This window comes from Camelus ferus, chromosome 3 (genome assembly GCF_009834535.1).
Source record: "Camelus ferus isolate YT-003-E chromosome 3, BCGSAC_Cfer_1.0, whole genome shotgun sequence".
NCBI classification, from domain to species: Eukaryota; Metazoa; Chordata; class Mammalia; order Artiodactyla; family Camelidae; genus Camelus; species Camelus ferus.
Window position 1 is genome coordinate 34,838,851 of NC_045698.1, and position 15,127 is coordinate 34,853,977.

Below are 15,127 nucleotides of genomic sequence, written 5' to 3' on the forward strand. Positions count from 1 at the left end.
AGCTATACCCTCTCTCCCACCCTTTTTAAACTTTTTTTTTAAGGCACTTTTCTCACGTATGTTTTACTTTATCTAGGGTGGGGAGGTAATTACGTTTACCTCATTATTTTTAATGGAGGTACTGGGGATTGAACCCAGGACCTGATGTATGCTAAGCATGTACCCTACCACTTGAGCTATGCCCCCCCACCTTGTCTCATTTTTGTCTCTCATGAGCACTGACATGCTGCTGTACCAGATGCAGTTCTACGTGCCATTTGATCTCCATGAAATCCCTGTCTGGGGGTGGGGTGGGGGAGCAACACTTTCTCTGTGCTCAGTCCTCAATTCGTCCCCACTGTTTGCTATGAGGTAGGTTCCAGGATTATCCCCATTTTACAGATGAGGAAACAGATTTAAGTGTTTGTCCATGATTATTCAGCTGGTCAAAACTAAGGAGGATTTATAGCCAGAATCCAACCCCAGAATTTTACTGTCATCTCCAAACCCCAAATGCCAATCCTCAAGTTAAACATGTGTATATCTTGTGGCCCAGTAATTCCAATGTTACATTCTGTACTTGAGAAATGCTTGATTATATACACAAGAAAACATGTACAAAGATAATCACCAACAACTTTGGAATCTCAAAAATCTAGCAACAGTCTAAAAAGTCATCAATAAGAGAATTAATAAATAAAAATTATGGCACAGTTGTGCCTCGGAACATTTCATTCATTTCTGAAGTGAGGGGAAAAGCCTTTAAATGCATCTTTAATGATCTGTTTCTTTAAAGAAAAGCTCTGAAACAAATATGGTAAAAATGTTAATATTTGCTAAATCTAGGTGATGGGTGGATGACTTTCTGTTATAAAGTTTTCTATACTTACTGTATGTTTGAAATTTTTGTAATTAAAATAATTTGAGTATGACTCCTTAGATACTTATTCTCTCATACAACCAAATAAATAAACCTTTCTCGTGAAACCAGAATTAGACTTTTACTAAGTCCCCTCCCCTCATTTGACTCAATAAACTGCTTAAAAGTCATAGTAACAACCTAGAGACTAAATTATTAAAATTACTTTTCTTGAAATGACTGTGACGTCTTACTGCAAGTTATCTCAGAAGTACTATCTTTAAGATAATTATGTTCGTTAATATATAGTCCATAGTTCATTATATTGTTAAGCAAATTCATTAGGTTGGTGTTTCTAACCTTTTAACGTTCAAAGTTTTGTGATTCCATAACCTGGCTGAAGGCTGAGAGTTGTAAATTAGAGTGGAACGAGTCATGTGAAGACCAAAGAGAATACTTTGCACTGTACGCTTTTTTGGTACCCTCTTAAAAGTGCACCATGTGGCTTTATTAATCATTCAGATTATAAATTAAAATGAGATTGAATAGACTTTTAAAAATTATGTAATACTCCATGGAGATTCAAATGAAAATGATAGACACACATTTTCTATAAAATGTTAGTTGTATGATCTTGATGGACAGAATGGATCAAGTAATCTTAACTACAATTCCTCACAAACTTGTACATACTCCTGTTCAAACTAAGCTGGAGGAGAGTTGTTATTCTCAAAATAATTTCAGTGAAATTCAACCCAGTCATTATGGCCATATATCTTGCTTTAACATCTTAAAATTTTAACACAACTTTTTTAATAGTACACACTTTTCAGTTCAGCCTTACTACAGCCAAAGAACCACAGGACAAAATCTTAACTAACCAGAATCCAAATAAGAACAAATACTAAAGGAGGAATTACAATTGTCATATTCCATTTTTAACAGAGGAAACTGCAAAAACAGTTTTGTATCTAGTGTTCTACCAAAAAAAAAAAAAAAAAAAAGCAATGTCTAGGGCCTTATATGGAGTTAGTACAGATTCAACAAAATATTCCATACTTCCTGCAGCTACACTGCCAGAACTAAAGTTCTGAATAATTAAAGGGCATTGCACATTCAGAATCATTACAGAAAGATGAGATTTCCCTAGAGTAGAAAACTGTGCTGATATAGTTTAAAAGACCAAAAAAAAAAAAAAAAAAAAGCTTCTGGTAAAATGTAAAACAGATAGCATTATTAATAAAAAAAATTGTTAACTGTAATAGGCTCAAGCAATCTGGTGATCTTGTGTATTAACTTAAAGTCTGTTTTCCTTTTCAACCTAAAAAATGAGCTTGATTTGCTTACAAATACAAAAAATCATTAAAAGCCATTATTAAGAAAAAACAAAGATGTCCAAACTTGAGCTTTAATTAAAGAAAACCATCAAAGTCAATATAAAAATATGGGAACTTGGTATCATTTTTTTCTTGCCCCAAACATGCAGAAACATGCATTTTTACCCTTAAGAATCTCTACCCACTTATTTAAATAATTCAAATATTTAGACTTCACTTTCCAATAAGTTTGACAAATACCATTTTAAATGAAACTACTTTAGAGCTGAGTAAAATATAAATCTTTATATATAACAGGAAAGAAAGGTGTTCTTTCTTGAGAACTTACGTTTTTGGAAAATCAGGGCATTTGTCTTGGCATATGATTTGCTTTTGCATAACAGTAACAACAATGACAGTAATACTACTACTTATTGCATACAAACTATTCCTCTATCTCAAGATCTTTTCTGGTTTATCTTTCAGGATCCCTCTAATGAGTATGCAGTCTTCTCAATGCAATATGCTAAATCATGATGAGAGAATATCTTTCTTTTATAGCACCGTTAACAACTGTAATTCTTCAACCAGCTGTTCTCTAAGGATTCCCCTGCCAAGCTCTTATTTTCATTTCATTACTTCTTTGTTCTCCTTGTCTAAACTATACACAAGTTACCCAGATTTTCCACTCTGGCCTCTTTCAATAAAGACTTGTTTTGGCTTGACAAGTTATTAGTCATAACTACAGTCTAAAAATAAATAATATATTGCAAATCCTCCGTGTTAAAATCCTACCATTCTATGCAACCTCCAAATTATTTCATAGTTCATAAGTAGAACCTTCTTCCCATAAGGCTCAGTCGTTTTCACTTATTTATGAAAACAATTCCAGCTATTTTATGGAGTTATTTACCGTCTAAACATTCTTTATAGAGCATTCTTTTAAAGCTCCATAATCTTATTTCAGGTATGGAATGAACTAAACTAAACTCAGTCTATGTCCACCATGCTTAGCACAACCGATTTCAGATACTTAGGTGTGTTTAATTATAAGCCTTAAATAAAGCAAACTGAAACCCTACCGGACTCTTTCCCTTTATATCTGAGTAGTAGAAAACTTGTTTTTTTTTTTTTGGTCCAAGATTTATTTGAAATTTAGATTTCAGAATTTCTAGTAAAAAAGTTAAAGATTGTAATAGGCCCAGTCAGGGAAGGAACTACGTGGCGCCTGCAACACAAGGTGCTATTTTTGTTCATTAGACTCTTGTAAGAACCCCCTCTTGTTTGTATTTGAAAGTCCATATCTTACCTTCATTAGAACCATGAGATACCCCTTTCTCAAGATATGAATGCTCAAAGTGCTTATGTGAATATTTAAATAGTAGGGTTGTGGCGTAATATGGAATTCTACATAAAGAGATATCACTAAAGAAAGAAAACAATATGAGTCTAGATACCAGTAAACAAAAGATACAAGAGGTCCTATAGACAAATTATTCAGGTGTGGATTAGTTCATTTCTCCCAAGCCCAGGCGCACTGGAAGAGAGGCAACTGCTAAGCGCCATTCAGACCATTGTATGTTCCATTGCCCACGTCTAGTTCATTGTTTTCATCAAAGGCACATGCAATTCATAGGTAAAGAAAAAAAATAATAGTGGCAAGGAGAAAAATGCCTGTTTCTAAGTAGCACAGTATTCTATTCATCTCAAAAGATGAAAGCAGGTATCTTTCATTACGTGTTTTTGTTCTTACAGGAAGAAGGCCAAAAATATGTGATTTTCATATTTGTGCTAACACAGCAGAGCTTTTCAAAGTCACTGCCAGAAATGGACTAGATTTCTTACCTGCTTTTTCTGTGTTTTATGTTAAGGATGTCTGCCTCATTATAAACTTTGCTGGTTCCCTAGACTTTCTGTAGTCTGGCTTTGCTGCGATTACTGGTCAAAACCTTTAATTACAGTATATAGTTTGTGCAGCTGCCTGGAAATCGGTCTCAGGGTCAGTGGCTCTTCCCGGTCCCCTCTTTCCATTCTTTTGAAGCAATATTGCTGAACTGAAGGCATTGTTCCAGCTTTCGGCTGTGCTCTGTCTGCTGCACACTGTGAATAGCTTTGCAATCACTCTAGCAATTGGTTCTTCAATTGCCTTTAAGTTGTCAATTGTAATTCATTGGCTCCAGGCACCTTTTCTCTTTTCATTCTTTTGAGGTCTTTTCTTACTTAATTTGCAATAATATTAGGGAATGTCTTCTTCAGACATGTCACTACTGTCTTCCTGATGATGAGGCGGGGTGTACACGTGACTTTCATACATTTGCCTGTTAAAATGTTTTACTATTTCTCTGACTTGGGATGACAATCTTTGAGGTACCTCATAAGGAATTTGGCTTAATCTTGAAATCTACTTTCTAAAGAATCCTCCTTAAAATACTCTCATTGGAGTTCATTTATGTAATTAATTATAGTTATTTTTTATGACTTCCCAAAGATGTAATTTTTCATTTTTGTAATAAGAATTAAGCTCTCATATTTTCCCCCATAATCATGCTCTTTATTTTTGTACAAATTATAAATTTGAGCTCTTACACAATTCAGGAATAGTTAACTAAGAAATAAAGGATTTTGACTATTTGGAAATCAATGCCTATGTTTTTAGAACCTTTTCAGAAGACCTATACGTACTCCTCAGACACCTTTTGAGAGATTATATAAGAAAGCATTCAAACTATTCCAAATGAGTTCTGATGCTTCTGCATTAAAGGACGTTTATTTTTCTTTAGGGAAGTGAATAAACAAACATTCCTCTTGATCTATTAAAGAAAAAAAAAAACTTTAGTGTATTATGTCTCAAATCCTTAGTTCTGGATAAAATCCAGCATATTAACCCCTCTCATTATCACAGTCATCCAGGAGTAACCAAAGGTATTTTTAAGCAGACACTATGTAATAATAATAATGATAATAATTATCATAATGATAATAACTAACGCTTATTGTGCTTTTTAACTTCAAAGCACCTTACTGATATTAACTATGTGTCTATTTTCAAATAAATTTAACTCAACAAATGTTTTATTAACTTTGTAAGCTATGGAATGTGTAGTAACTGAGTTTCTTTTACAAATGAAATGAAACTAAAGATCAAGGAAATGGTTTTGGAAACTTTTGCTTCAGGATCATTTATTGCCTTGGCTGAATGAGGCTTAATCAAATACTAATTTTTACAAACTACAAAACTGAGATACAGATATAAGATATACAGAGTGAAGTTCAGCAGACAACCACTCAAATACATACTGTTTCAAAAAACGAAGAAGCAAAATAATATCATTTGGATAAAATCAACCTCTAACTGTATTAGTTACAATTCATTATTGTAAAACATTTAAATGGAAGAACATTTAAAAAGGAAGAGAAGGTATTAAATGTAAGAATTTTAAAAACCCTTCTAAGCTTCACAAATGTAGTAAATTTTTTTATTAATTTACAAAACTACATTTGTTTTTATTAAATTGGATTCATTGCTCTAACACCATCTCAATTATGTTGTCACAGAACTTCATCATGTACCAGTCTCCACATGAGAAACATAAACAGTAAAAGATAGTTTGCGGTGCCAGCAAGTGAAATAAGCTCTATACAGTTAAAATAGAGGCAATTAATAGAAACATATTAAAATAGTATTATTCAGGCAAGATGTCCTCATTTTTTATGAGTCACTGAGGACAAAAATAGTACCCTGCTGTAAGCAAGGTCCTCAAGTGAATAAACATAAATACAGGTACATAAAATGATACAAAAACTAGCATTTGTAAATATGGTAATTAAGAGATTGAAGCTTTTTAAAACTACTAACATGGTTGGAGTCATGAGGTTTCATAGAAGATGTGGTTCATGAGCAGTATTCAAAGGTCAGGGTTTGCTGCAGAGGAAAAGGAAAACGTTTACAGTCAAGGATGGCAATAGATGAATCGCACCGGGTAAAAGGACAGTGGAGAAATCTGGACAAAGCTGATGGCGTTAAGCCAATAGGGAAGCAAGTACGAAAAGACTCAGAGGTGGTACTCATTTAAACAATGTAAACTGAACACAGAGACATAAACCAGAATTCCTGTCATGCAAGGAGCTCACCATCTTAAGGGGTAGATAGAAAAGTTACTAGGCAATTAATTCTAATTGGACAATTAAGAGAAGCCCAGAATGCTTTGGGAAGTCAGAAGGAGGCCATCTAGTTCAGCCATGGGTATTCAGGAAACCTCCTGACGTGACATGTAATCTTCAGGTGGCTTTTGTAAGGCAACAGTAATAGTGAGTGGCAGATGGACATCAGAGAAAAGAAAAGGTAATTCCATTACCAAGCACGTTAACATATTAAATCTATGATGTTTCACTTGATTCTAAAAAGAATTAGCAGGTAATACTGGTTTTTAATATGGGTATTATGAAAACCAGACAGGAAGTCTGTTCTTTCTGGTCTGTGTTGAGGAAGAGGGAGAAAGAGGGGAGAATCTGGGGAGGAAAACAACCAGGAAACTCTGCAAAGTACTGCAGGAGCTGAGGTGGGACAGCTGAGCACCGAAATGTCTGGAGGATGAGAGTAAGAACTGGAAGAAGTTCCAAAACTTGCCAGTTTTACACAAAATGAAGATATGCATGCTACTGAATGAAGGAAGAAAATGGAAAGAAATGAGGTTTTACAAAAGAACATAATGAATTCTTTTTCAGCATACATTGCTGTATTTTCAAATGTATCACTTTGTTAACCCACCTAAATCGTTTTCTTGATAGAAGAAACTTTTCTTACATAATGTATTTGTTAATGGGAATTTCTTTGGTTTTCAGTGGGCAGGGCATATTTTCATAATACTGCCTGGCGGATGCATGAAACAGGTACACAGAGTTCCCTTGAATGGTGAGATCAAGGTGGTGTGAATTAGAATCAATGAAATCAAACATACAAATTAATTTTTTCAAGGAATGCATATAAAGAAGAAAATGCATGAAAGTACAATAAATAGGATACCCTGGCTATTTCCGTATTCTTCAAAAGGCACTCTCTAATAATGACATTTTTGTAACTTATTATTGAAACGATTGCTATTTCAGCTTCTCTCACAAGTTAGTAAACATTTTCAAGAGATCACTGCATCATTCAGTGGAAAATTGAATTCCAAACCCTCTTATTGTTTCCCCAAGATTAAATTATAACAGAATGGAGTACATCTGTAAGGGATGGACAAAAAATAAATTGTACCTCATATCATTTTAGAGTAAGGATATGTCCCATAAGGGAGTTTTCAAACTGCTCACACAATAGGTATGTACACTGTTCTATGTGAAATCAAATCAGTATTCTAAAATGCTGCCAAGAGGCAGGTCAAGATACTTGGAAGACTCTTAAGATTTAAAGTATATGACACTTGACAATGATTATACTACAAACACACAGAGTCTTACACACATTTCTCTCCACATACAGAAAGTAATATTAAATTAAGCTAAGATTCTACGTGATTTAAACACTGCTTTGCACTTGTAATAAAAGATTCATCATGGAAAATTAGAGATGATATTTTGTGCAGCTAACAAAAAAAGAACTGCTCTCCTGTTAAGCAGTATAAATAGAAAAATTTTCAACTAGCAGCTTATTATTTACAGACAGTGTCCAAAAATTTTCAATCCTGTAAAACTCTCTCTAACCCATTATAGGAAAGGAAATAGTGCACAATGTAGAAATAATTATCTAAAAACAACAAGTAATTATAATTAAGTATAATAAATAACATAAAATGTATACTAACACTCTCTTCCAGAAGATGTCTACAGACTAAAAAGTGAAAACTAGGTAAACTATTCATGATCCAGTGAATACTGAAAGTATTACTCAAAAAATATGAATGCTGATAATCAAAACAAAACATGGTCTAAGAAAGCAATGTTTATATCATTATAGAAATACTTGCAAATACTTTTCTGACACTTATACTACATTCTTTTCTAATAGAACACAACATCCTATGTACATCACAATAAAAAACTGAATTACATTTGAATAAAAATTGAGAAATGCCTGAACACAAATTTTAACTTTAATGTTGACATCTTAATTTAGAAGCTGGATTTTCCTGTGCTACAATTAATGAGCCATGGAACCAACAGATTCATCTGACCTTATAATGCTACTTCAAAATTCTGTTCCACAGTTTTCATATTTCTTAATACTTGCTTTAATTTAAAATACTTGCATTAACTCAGTATTTTTGATATAGTATTTCTGAATAGTTAAATACTTTTGGATTAAGGATATGAATGAATATCAAATTAGATAAGACTGCTGAAAGGGTAAACTATTTCATGTTGACAAAATGTGTCATTTTATAAGACATGGTAATGCCGAATAAAATGAAAATAAGATTTTTAAAAGTTAGGAGGTAAAAAAAATCACAATCAGCAACTGTGTAGACGGAAAATAGGATTACATTTATTGGCTACTATATCAACTTAACTTCTCATAAAATCCTCCTGATCTATTAAATAACTTCAGAACTGAAGTATGCTCTCCTATGGGAGTTGTAAAACAAATTAGATACAATTACAATTCAATACAAATAAAAAAACAACCTATTTACCCTTAAGATGATTCTTGTTTTAAAGCTTTATCATTTAAATTGGACCAGGATTTTCCCTAATGAATCAATTGGACCACTTGACGTAAATATAGGTTTTCATATTATGTTTTCTATAGAGAAAAATAGTTGATATGAGTAAATTCTGGAAAACTGTGCTAACTACACCTCCCCAAAGTGAATACAACAAACATCTGTTGCAAGAAATGCTTGGCTTTCAGATAGCATGTAAAGGGTGTCCATTTCCCAGTGTTTTGCTACTTAGAAAAGAAAAGCTTATTTGTTAAAAAACCATGTTTCTACTATCAATTCTCAAGACATAAAATCTTAAAATTCTGGTAAGTTAAACACATGTTATTACCAGGTACAGTACAGAAAGGGAAACTATGCGATGCACAAGACTCCACTTGCTTTCTAAAAGGGCAACGAAATAATTGGGCATGTTGCCCTCTGTCTGTGGGTTACATAGTAATTTTAACCATTGTCTTCCTATCTTAATTTAGTTCTCTACACAAACAGCAAAGCTCACAGCAGAGAGGAAGAAACTAAATACATAACCTCCTGATGATTTTCAGCATTTGTTGGAATTCCAGTAATAATTCAGCTTTCTCCTTTAGACTTCACTGGCTTCTGTCAGTTTCTAAATTCAACAATATCCTGATATCCTCATTAAATGACAAATGAATTCTTTAAGTTTTACTCTAGTGACAGAATAATTGCAAAATTTTTGTGTACTGCACTGAGCACAAGATTAATAATTTCCATGGGAGGAGGGGAAGAACCAATGAACCTCGATGCCTCATCTTTTCTTAACTGCATCAAAGAATCGTTCTGTGCTTTTTTCGTCAACTGAACGCATTTTCCATGATACTCAAAGAACAGAATATTACCTAAAGTCACAGGTATGCTGCAGAGTAAAACACCATCTTTTTAGCAATTGGAAATTCCGCAATGTGCACACAAAATAGCAGCTACAAATGAATAAAAACATTTATAAACAACAGAGCACAAGGCATGTAATACCTTTAGGATCAGGAAAGAAAGTAATGAACAGATGAACTATTCTAAACACATTTCAAATACCACGTAACTTGGCTCAAGTCTCAATTTTCTATCTCCTCTTCTCCTCATGCCTACTCCCAACCATTTTGAGGTTATTGTTTATAAAATGTTTAGGACTCAATCTCACAGTTTCATCTTTATGTGAACAATAAGGTGTTGATTTAATTCCCAAAATGTTCCTAGGAGTATTTCAACAAAGCATAAGAATACTATACTGAGAAACCACTGTCAGTCAAGCAATGGGAAAAATATGAAGCTTCCATTTCTTTCTCTCCCAAATCCAAAGTAAGTTTCAGCACTTCATTATGTTCCAACATACCTCAAGATCTACAATGGAATTTGTCCATGTATTCGATCAAAGCAGGCTAAAACGTTAACATGCACCTGGCCTAGTATGTGTTTATATAATCATAGGGAAAAATGCTTTACTTAAAGCAGTCCTCAAAGCGGTATTTGCAATTTCCATCACAAGTTAGAATTTTGAGGAAAACTCATTTAAAATGGATATAAACAAAAAGGAAAGTCAAAGTCACATAGGCTCCAATATGTACAAGTTTAGAATAATTTTCAAAGCATATCTCTGACAACTCAACATTTACAACCTCTTATGAAAAGATGAATCACAAAAAAGACAACTGCCCTCTTCCTAGAAGAGACAGCCAGCCAACACACACAAGGCACACTCCAAAGCAACTAACTGATAAATGCTTCCTTTATTCAATGTAACAGTCTTTAATTCCTAGGAAGGATCACCAAGAGTCAGATATTAGGGTTAAAGAACACATTAGTTTCCATTTTTTTTCATGTCTATGGAAACAGATAAAGTTTCTTAAATTTAAAAGCCAAAAAGAAATATTTTCAGCTATTGCACATAACTTGAATAAGTGATTTGAAGTTATGTCACTTGTTTTATAGCTGTATCACACTGTGTTACTATATATGTATTACATATTATTCATGTGCACGTTATATTCTCTCTATATATTCTGTAACATATACATTATATTTCCCACAATGAATCTCAGAATACCAATGTATCTTCAGCCAAGCACCTGATAATCATTCATAACCACCCATCATTATACACTATTATATCCATTTTACAGACAAAAACACTGGTACTAAGAAGTTAAAAGATGTACCTAAGGTCTTAAAAACAGATCGGAAAGACATCACTTTTATATTGCTGACAATCTGCACATTGATGACTCTCAGAATAGATCTGTATTCCTCTTTTTTATCTTAATCACTTAATATTATCTATAAGGTATTTCACAAATCTAAAAAGGAAAAAAGGTACTAACTACTTACTGTTGAATGAGACAACTAAAGCTGGACATGAGCTCTGTTTAATAAGAAATCCCTGCCTTCTTTACTACTTTTCTAAAATAAGTGAAAATTCTCTATATACGGTACCTCTTATACTTAGCACTTTTAACTTCAAAGTCAATTAACAAATTAATCCCACTCACTTCTCATAAAAATTAAACTATTCCCCTTTTAGAGGTGAGAAGACACGCACCGGGTCAAAGCTATTTGCCCATGGGTTCCACACTAAGTGTGAGGGAGTTTGGAGTCAGAACTTACATCCTGGGCTCCTCACTTACTTTTCAGACTAAAAGGCAGCATGGTTGACATTATTCTGAAGTCAGTAAAAGAAGCACACCATTTCTGAAGGGGGAGGGGTGATGGAACATATCCTGAAAGTTACAGATGTAAAGGAATACATCAAAAGTTTTGATTTCACTGTAATTTAAGTTTTGGGAGCTATTCACATATCTTATTACTTTAGTACTATGAATCAGAAACTGCTGAGACACTGATTATTTGCCCAGAATTAGTCTCATGCTTTTATAGGAGGGACACAAGAAATGAAATGAAATACGAAACATAAAGAATGGGTCCATATTAAAATGTATTTGGTGGCATGGAACTTGCAAGATAAGACATCAATTTTCAGCCTGGCTGATTACAGAATAATATCCATTGCTTCCAGTCAACAGTGAGCATTTCAGAGGGACAAGAACACGACATTTGAGGGGAAGTGGTGCATCATAATACGCATGAGGCACTCCTTCAGAAGAATGAACTAAGCAAGCTAGTGGGGTAAAAAGAAATGTTCAATGACCAGGCCTTTAGTCCTTTAAAATAGATGAGAAACATATTCAGATAAGTCCTCTAATTTTTGCTAAACAGTTGAACAAGCTACCATCTCCAAGTGGGGTTAGGTATATAAATAGTAATTTCCATCAGATTAATATAGGCTGTTTTCTAAAAAAAAACTCTACTGTTTGATGTTGAAAAACCAGCATAACCAGCATATCTCTAATTACAGGAATATTTTCAGATTCCAATGTGGCAGAAGAAGTGTAACTAGTAAGACAAAGAGATGTCACCTTAGTGAGACATACCTCTTGTACTGATCGAGCAGCTGGCTTGTCTTGATGATTGGCCAATATCAAAAAAGGTAAAGTGCATAACTGTGGGTGCTGAAGAGCTGAGTGCAGTTCATTTCTAGCAGTTTCTAAATCATCTTCCGAAGAGGCACTGTCTAATACAAATATTACCCCTTGAGATCCTTGGTAGTAGCGGCTCCAGTATTTTCGGATATTATCAGCCCCTGTCAAAAACAAAACGAATTCTCTTTTTAAAAATAGCTTTCAGCAACTGAAAAATGTTCCCAATAGTAATTCCTATTGCAAACCAATGTGGCTTTTAAAAATTAGGTGCAGAAATCACAGTCAATGAGAACAAAGACATTAGAACTAATGGTGGATTTGGCCTTGAAGGAGAGCACAGAAGTTGAAGAGTCATTCTTCGTGCCTTTCTTATCAAAATATGAATCAAAATATGAGAGAAAGAACCAGGATAGAACCAGGATAAGCACTTCTTAGACTTAAATGCAAAAAAATGTTTTCAGGTTTTGCTTAATAGTCCTGAATAAACTACCTTATCTACAAGTTTAGTTCAAGCCTAACTCAGCGTCACGACCTGGCTGTTCATCAAGGGTTCTCTCCACCATTATCTTGTTGACATTTTCTAAAAGAACTGCTTGCTGATCAGGACAACCTTCTTTAATTTATTCACAAAGCTAAAACTATTGGCATAATACCTTTATATGTCAAAGTGTTAAATTTGTGATGAACTGAAATTTTGGCCTTTGGTACATCTGCATCACACCATTTGGCAACAAGCACACCCATAGTCTCAATGTGATGGGATGTTCATAAAAAAAGACATTGAGAGTCTCATCAGCCAGAACCCAGCCTTATTCCTCATCGTATTTCCAACACCTCGCCCAACGTACAACTCAAAATTCAGTAGTGGAATGAGGAAAATGAGGGAAGGAGGAAATGAAATTATATGCTAATTAGGCTTCCAACTCTGAGGAAATTGGGGCCAGAGAGGTGAAGTAATTAAGCTCCATTCATTTGTATAGTGAATCACCAAATACATGGACATCAACCTCTGAGTTAGCAGACAAGCTGCCCAGGGAGGGGATGGGTATTTCCCAATATATTATGATGACTGCCTTCCTCTTCTTTGATTCATGAATAGCATGGGCATTCTGTGTATATATGTGTATTGGGGGGGAGGGTGATACTGGTTACATAACAAAAATTAGATATCAAGGAATTTCTCCAATTAGTGCATATGATCAACTTCCGACCAGTTAATAACTACGTTTTAGTCCTCTATTAAACATCTAGCTCCTACAGTGGATACACTGTGCTAAGTGTTAGGGATTCAGAGTGGAGACCATGTTGGTGTGCACTGGCTGGTAAGAGCCAATAGGGTGTTCAGTGACATCATATTGGTGGCTTGAAAATGGACAGGAGTATTTTCACCAAGAAAAATCAGCAGAAAGACCTATCTGTCTGGTCTTTTCTTTTCCAGGAGAGCCAACACACCACTGAATGACACTGGGAAGCTCATATTCCTCTGGGAGAAACAGAATGAAAAACAAAGGGTATAATAAAGAGTAATAAAACACTGTGATGTAGGAACTTATTAGGGTTCTCTGGGAGTAAGAGATGAGGCATCTTATCCAGACTGGGCAAGTCTCTTTAAAGAGTAGTATCAATCAAATAGCTACCATTTATTAAGCACTTCCTATATTCCAGGCACAGTGCTAAGTGTTTTCAAAAGAATAACTCATATAATTCTTACAACAACCCTAAGAGGGAACTATAATCGACTCAGTCTTTGAAAATTACTTTCAGATTCTAAATCTGGGGTGTTCATCATAATATTTTATGAAAAAAAGCAGGTGTATAGTAAGATCAAGAGCATTTAATGTTAAGTAAACTTAAATACGCAAAGAGGGGATATGAGCAAGGGTCCAGCCAAGAAAACAAAACGAGAGGAAATTTAAGCCAGAGATTATTTAATATAGGGAACTGCTGTTTAAGTGACAGTGGAACTAAGAAAACAGTAGAGGCACTGAAATTAGCAACATCTTGGGTCAGGTTCCCTGGATGCAGAGCCTGAGACAGCATTTCTTATACCTGACTATAGACAGAGTGCTGTCAGAAGAAACCAGGAGTAAAAGAAGCAAGCTAGAATGGGGGCAGGAACTACGCAAAGATAATGGTTTCAGAAATCTAACCTCAGCCTGATCCAATGAGGAGCTCTAGAGTGTGGACTGAACCACAGAAGTTGTCCAGTCCAAAAGGCAAGGGGGCTGGGCTGTTACACCCCTGTACAGTCACTGGCCATGAGCCACCCCTGAGGAATAGGAGGGGGATTGGGGCGTGATCTCATCATCTCCCCCATGTATTTGGTTGAGGCAACTACTGTCAGCCAAGGGCAGGCCTCTGGAGAAGGGTACAGGTGTGAGTCATTAGCAGCCAATGCCCGCAGCAGCTGGGAGATGGATGCACTGGCCCAGTAAAGGAGCTCTGGGTAGGATACCAGCAGCATCTGCTACAGGCTCCATCCAGACATCATCCATATGCGGGAGAAACATCCATAAGCAGAACTAAAGTAGAGGCAGTAATACCTGGTGGTAAATGTTTAAAACAACAAAAATGGTGTGTGCATATGTATCCAGACACAAGCTTATTGTAAATTTTACCAACAAAAGATGTGCATCACACAATTTTCATATAATAAGAATATAGGCAACATGCTTTATCATAAATTCGATAGAGCTCCACTAATGCTCACAGAATGCTTTCAGTGATTTCACCAAACTTTTGTATACACAGCCAACCAACAGTTGAGGTTGACCAAATGCAGTTCTGAATAAACGTTAGTTGTGCTAAGTGTTTTTACATGTATTA

The 15,127-nt window shown here is 34.8% G+C and overlaps 1 protein-coding gene across 1 annotated transcript in view; it reads right to left on the reverse strand.

Moving 5' to 3' along the window:
- Positions 1 to 15,127, reverse strand: part of ARL15 (ADP ribosylation factor like GTPase 15) — a 372,954-nt gene that overhangs the window by 177,117 nt on the left and 180,710 nt on the right. The window contains exon 4 of the mRNA XM_006185922.3: positions 12,254 to 12,462. Within this exon, the coding sequence (XP_006185984.2) occupies positions 12,254 to 12,462 (209 nt within the window). The remainder of the gene's footprint in view (positions 1 to 12,253; positions 12,463 to 15,127) is intronic.